The sequence below is a fragment of the Portunus trituberculatus genome, chromosome 25 (assembly GCF_017591435.1).
Source record: "Portunus trituberculatus isolate SZX2019 chromosome 25, ASM1759143v1, whole genome shotgun sequence".
Classification (NCBI taxonomy): domain Eukaryota; kingdom Metazoa; phylum Arthropoda; class Malacostraca; order Decapoda; family Portunidae; genus Portunus; species Portunus trituberculatus.
Genome location: NC_059279.1, coordinates 14,878,281 through 14,884,440, shown reverse-complemented (window position 1 = coordinate 14,884,440; position 6,160 = coordinate 14,878,281). Strand labels below are relative to the sequence as shown.

Genomic DNA, 6,160 nt, shown 5'->3' with positions numbered 1-6,160 from the left:
AGGGGACAAGAGCAAGGGAAAATGGCGTTAATTCTTTTTTCTTCCTCCCGCCTCCTGCAGTCCCCTTTTGGCACGTCAACTTAACGACCAGCTCATGGCAATAGAGAAGAGTTACATATTCACCGAGGGCAGTTTTCAGCGGCCTTACATGAAGTGAGTGGTGATTTTACTGCTACTACTTGTAATCTGTGTGTGTGTGTGTGTGTGTGTGTGTGTGTGTGTGTGTGTGTGTGTGTGTGTGTGTGTGTGTGTGTGTGTGTGTGTGTGTGTGTGTGTGTGTGTGTGTGTGTGTGTTTGGGAGGAATCTTTGGGTTTATCTTATTTTTTGTCAGTTTTCAGTGGCTTTGCTTGTGGTGATTGGTGTTTTACTGTAACTCTGTGTGTGTGTGTGTGTGTGTGTGTGTGTGTGTGTGTGTGTGTGTGTGTGTGTGTGTGTGTGTGTGTGTGTGTGTGTGTGTGTGTGTGTGTGTGTGTGTGTGTGTGTGTGTGTGTGTGTGTGTGTGTGTTTAGGTGAATGGGTAGATGGGGAGGAACCTTCGTTTTCATTATCCTTTTCCTCGGTTTGTGTTAGACTGTAAGTGTCTTGGTGAGTTTTTATTTTATCACCACTTCTTCCTTTCTCTCTCTTCGTCTTTATTATCGTGTTTCCTTAATTTAAATCGGATAGTAAGTCAACTTTCTTTTTTCCTTCGTGACTTGGTGATCTGCGTCTTCTTGGTGACTGGAGAGGAGCTTTTGTTCTTACTGTCTTCCATATCACACTTCGCTCCATGTTAGATAGATTAGATAGCCGAGTTTATCACAGACAGTCTCGTGATGGTTGTAAAATATATGTTGTTTTTTGTATCCTCCTCCTCCTCCTCCTCCTCCTCCTCCTCCTCCTCCTCCTCCTCCTCCTCCTCCTCCTCCTCCTCCTCCTCCTTCATCTACTCTTCCTCCTCTTCCTCCTTCTCCTTCTACTCCTCGTCTTCCTCCTCTCCCCATTGTGTGGTGTTTCTATTTTTCGTAATCTTCATTGACGTGTCTCTCTCTCTCTCTCTCTCTCTCTCTCTCTCTCTCTCTCTCTCTCTCTCTCTCTCTCTCTCAACCTCAAAAACTGCTTACTATTCTCTCCTCTCAACCTTCCGTCCCTTTATCTACCTTCCTCTTCTCCTTCCTCCCTCCCTTCTGTCTTCAAGCCTCATCTGTTCACCTCTCTCTCTTTCCCTCCCCTCTTTTTTCCCTCACCCTCGCGTGCATCCCCCGCAGCGTGTCAGTGGCTCACCTTTGCGTGTTCCGTTTTCTACATCACACGGTCCAGGCGACGAAGAAAATGGGTAATGGACACTTTGGCTAATTTTATGTCCCTTAATTTCCCTCCATCAAGGAAATATACAGATTTCAAAGGAAGGAGGTGTTTGCATGACGTGTGTGTGTGTGTGTGTGTGTGTGTGTGTGTGTGTGTGTGTGTGTGTGTGTGTGTGTGTGTGTGTGTGTGTGTGTGTGTGTGTGTGTGTGTGTGTGTGTGTGTGTGTGTGTGTGTGTGTGTGTGTGTGTGTGTGTGTGTGTGTGTGTGTGTGTAGATCTATCTCCATCACCGTGACTTTTCTTTTTCGTAGCGACGCGGAAAGTGTAATTATTGTTTTTTCTTTATCTTGAATTGCGTTTATGAACACGCAAACTCCATCCACTCTCAGATTTATGTACACTAGCGCATCGTTGGAATTGTTTTCCTTAGTTGGATACAGAAGAGGTGAAGCTAAAACGAAAAAAAGGAATAAGAGAAATCACACAACAAAACAGTAATTTCAAAGAAGGGAATATGCATCTCCCTAATACCTCTAAAGACAAGTAAATCTCAGACAAATCTATTTTCTAATATAAAAAGAGAGATGGTTCTTTTCTATTCTCCCATATAAAAGACAGGCTGTTCTTTTTCTCAGATTTACGCTCGTCTAATTAAAAAGAATCTCACCTTCCTAATTAATACTGACGAGTGCTCGCTACACACCAAGTACCGGAAAAAAATGAGAAACGAAAAACTACCGTCACACTTTTTTATTTCCCCCTAATTACATAGAATCCCACCTTTAATTAGTACCTGTGCTGACGACCCATCGCTAAGCACCAGGTATTAGGAGACGTAACAGATGCAAAGGTAAAGGGAAGGGTCTGTGTCTTCCTGCTGTTATTATCGCCAGGTTCCACGAATCTCACCTTTAATTAACACCTTCATGGGAGTGGCGGCAAAACACCAAGCATTAGATGACGTAAAGAAGGTTTATTACGTGCCCTTTTTGTCGCTTGTTTACGTTGATACAGATTTTAATTACACTTAACAACACTCGACACTAAGCTCTACTGCAAAGGTTAATACGGTCTGTTTCCGCGTACTTCAAGGGTCGTTTCCTCCTCTTTAGCACCTTTGTAACGCCTCATAAGCAGTAGATGTCAATGGAGTTTTAATTACGAAGCTCTGGGCCACTCAACCCAACTCACTAACGCACTGGAAAATACAGCTCACTTTCACGTCAACGAAGGTTAAATTTCCACTCTTCCAACGTTTCCTCGTGTCATAAGCAACCATTTTCTGTGCTTACAACTTACACATCATAAAATTGCAAAGAAATTTAAAAAGACATTCAAGTAAATAAGGTTAAAATCACAGTTTAAACAATAGATTTGATTTTTTTCCTTTTGCTGCATGGAATCTCAATTAAGAGAATCCAATAGCTCTTAATCACAAAACCCCGAAGCAGTAAACATTAGACCTTATCAGCTCGTAAGCAAAGGTCATTTTGAAGTGACAGGAGGCGCTCCGTAACTTCTTGGAACCATCGTTAACAGAATTCCGTGGCACTTTAACCGCAAAACTTCTCACCACTAAACACAAAGCTTTATCACCCTGGGACATAATTAATCTTGACGTGTTTAAAGGCGCATTGCTGTCCCTTTAACTTTTGCTTGGATCAAAAACTAACAGCGCTGCTCCACCGACACAACAAGTACGTCACATTATCATTACCTGCTTCTGTATATCCATCTACTTATAACAAATAACGCATTTAACCATTTGAGCACCATGACGCGTTTTTATATTCATTCTGGAGACTATATGACGATTTTCTACAGCTTCAAAAACTTATATGGGGGATAAAAATAGTGAAGACTGTGGCATTAATCTTCTGACCTCCACCGACCCTTCCTAATGTCAATAAAAGGGTCTAATCCTAAACAAATTTCAAGGTAAAAATGTGTCCCAGTACTGAAAGGGTTAAAAGGAAGGTTTCAAGGCGTTTATCACATTCATTCAGCTAACAATCTCGGACCTGCTGCGGAACTGGCGTATGAGCTTTCTTTGTGTAATCGTTTTTGCTGTCTTTAGCCAGATTTCCCCTCTTATATATATACAAAAAGCACTTTATACCGTTTTGTAAGAACACTGCAGTAAATGCCAATCACATCATTTTGTGTTGGTTCTTCTTACGTAAATACTGTGGTGTTGTGTGGTGCAGCCAAACAGCTTAGTAAAAGTCTGTGTTATTCTTTCTAAATCCCTTGTAATCGCTTAGAAATAAAAACTTTGGATGGTGTATACTGTAGTGTACCCAAACAGCTTCGTAAAATATTGGTGTTCTTTTTAATACTTCCTCTTTTTAATTATTCTCATGTAATCCCTTCTAATCCCTTAAAAAAATACACAGCAACTCAATATCCACAACCATTACTATGTTGTTGCTCTTTCCAATCCTTTTCCTTAATTTCTTTTATGTAATTTCTTTTATTCCCTTAAACAAAGATAAATTAAAACTATACACGTCAACTTAACAAACACTCCTCAGAACTCTCTTTATAGGAATATGAAGTTTGGCTCAATCTTTGCACCACCAGTGAAATATTGTCGTTTTTTTTTTTTATATAATCCTTCGTTTTTAATTCCATATATGCAATTCCTTGTAAAAAGATATACATATCAACTGAACACACACTCGACACAACCTTCTTTACAGGAACATGATGTTTGGCACAATCTTACACCACCAGTGAAATAGTATCGTTCTTTATAATCCTTCGTTTTTAATTTCCATATATGCAGTCACCTTCTGGTCCCTTGAATAAAGATACACACGTCAACTCAACACGCACCCATCACAACCTTCTTTACAGGAATATGTTTGGCACGAGCTTGCACAACCAGTGAAATATTGTCGTTTTTTTTATTCAATTAATTTTATACAGTCCCTTCAAGTCCCTCGATAAGAATACGCACATCAAACCAACACACACTCATCACAACCTTCTTTACAGGAATATGATGTTTGGCACGAGCTTGCACAACCAATATGAGGGATGGCTCGCCCCGGGGGTCCGTGATGCCCTGTGGGAGGCGCGGCACTGCAAGAAGAACTGCGAGGAGGAGTGGGAGGGAGTGAAACAACAACTCTCCATCCTGCAATACGTGGTCAACTCCGCTGTCATCAACCTAAAGGATTTCATGTATCTATAACAGTGTTGAATTATAGGAATATTTTAGTAACACTTATCACACAGGGTGGCACATTAAGCATTCTTTGTAGTTCTGGACCAGCAACACCGTATATTAAAAACACGAAATATTTGTAAGGAAAGGAGTGACAGGGTTAGGAAGAGGAATGGTGTTGCTGTGGAGGTGGAAGAGCAGGGCAGGGGAGGGAGGAAAGGACACGAGAAGTGGATGGGATGTGTGAAGGAAGAGAGAAAAACAACTTTGTGAGTGCACGACTGACCTAGTTGGAGGGAGCGATGCCAGAAATATACACAGAATCTGCTGGAAGTGAGGTACGCAGAGAAACACTGTGAATATTCTAGAGGTGTATTTTTTTTTCATTAGTATCTATATTTTCTCTCAAACAGAAAACACAACAGAAATACGGCCATGTTTTCTTCAGGGGACGCCCAAATCGAACCTGTCGTGTTTGTTTACCTCCGTTATCTGTCTTCTGTGCTGTCAGATTTTGTTTTGCTGTACGTCTCTATGTCTCTCGTTTACACTAATTTATTACACTTCTTTTTTAACCCTGTCTTTTTTTTACGTCCCTGCTGTATCACCCCTGTCTAATTACCTGTGTCATTATTTGTGTTATTACCCTCTTATCATTACCCTACCTCACTCTCCCTGTCACATTAACCCTTGCTAATTACTCCTATCTTCTTACCCCTGTCTTATCTGTTTTACTGCCCACGTCCTTGATCAAACTGCCTTATCATCTCCAGCGGCAGGTTATGTATTCTCCCATTAGGCATTCAGCAGTGTACAGCGATTCCCAGGCGAGTTGGAGAGCGTTGTAGTGTTATTTATTGACTGTGGATATGTCTGGGAATGAACTTGAGCTTGGCCTCCTGAGATATGCCCGATTGTGAAGTGGAAGGAATGGAAGAAGGAAGAGGAGGGAAAGGATGTGTGAATAGCTGGTAGTGGAGGAAGTAGAATAAGAGTTAAGGAAAAGTGTATGAAATGGGGAGAAATTGGAGAGATGGAAGAAATAAGAGGAGGAGGAAAGAATGAGTGAATGAAAGGAAGTAGAAGCCAGTACAGGGACTAAAAAGGGAAGGGAGGAGATAGAAGTGAAGAGAACGAGAAGATATGGGAGGAAAGGGAGAGAAAATGGAGAAGGAAGGGAGAGAAAGGATGGATGAAAGGACGATAGTGGTGGAGAGAAGAGAAGGCTAATGGAAGGGATGAGAGGTGGAGGGAACGGGAGAGATAAAGGAAGGAGGAAGGAACAAGAAGTGGAGTATTGGAAGGATTTAGAGAGAAGGAAGGAATAAGAGAACACACAAGGGGAGGAAGAGAGAAAAGGGCGGCGAGGAGAACAGGAAAGGAATAAAGGAGATGAGAGAGCACGATGGAGAGAACAAAAAGCAGTGGAGGAGAGGAGAACGTGCTGCAGGGAAGGAAAAAACAGTGGACAGAAAAAAAAAAAGATACTTAAACGAATATTGGATAGTATACTCTAGAAAAGCAAAAGAATAGACACAAGTGGAAAGAAACGAAACAAAAGGGAAAGAGAGAGGAATGAAAGAGGGAAATAGAGAGAGGAATTGAAGGAGGAAAAACAAGGAGGGAATATATATAGAGAGAGAGTACAGGAAGAGAGATAGGAAGAAATAATTTTCGAGAGCTCCTTTCAAACGCTACACA

General features: G+C 41.4%; 1 protein-coding gene across 1 annotated transcript in view; it reads left to right on the top strand.

Annotated features, from left to right (window-relative positions):
• The window catches only part of LOC123508856 (glutamate carboxypeptidase 2-like), a 26,052-nt gene extending 20,400 nt beyond the window's left edge, over nucleotides 1-5,652 (top strand). The window contains exons 15-16 of the mRNA XM_045262825.1: nucleotides 61-153; nucleotides 4,288-5,652. Of these exons, the coding sequence (XP_045118760.1) occupies nucleotides 61-153; nucleotides 4,288-4,486 (292 nt within the window). The 3' untranslated portion in view covers nucleotides 4,487-5,652. The remainder of the gene's footprint in view (nucleotides 1-60; nucleotides 154-4,287) is intronic.
• The last annotated feature ends 508 nt before the right edge of the window (nucleotides 5,653-6,160 follow it).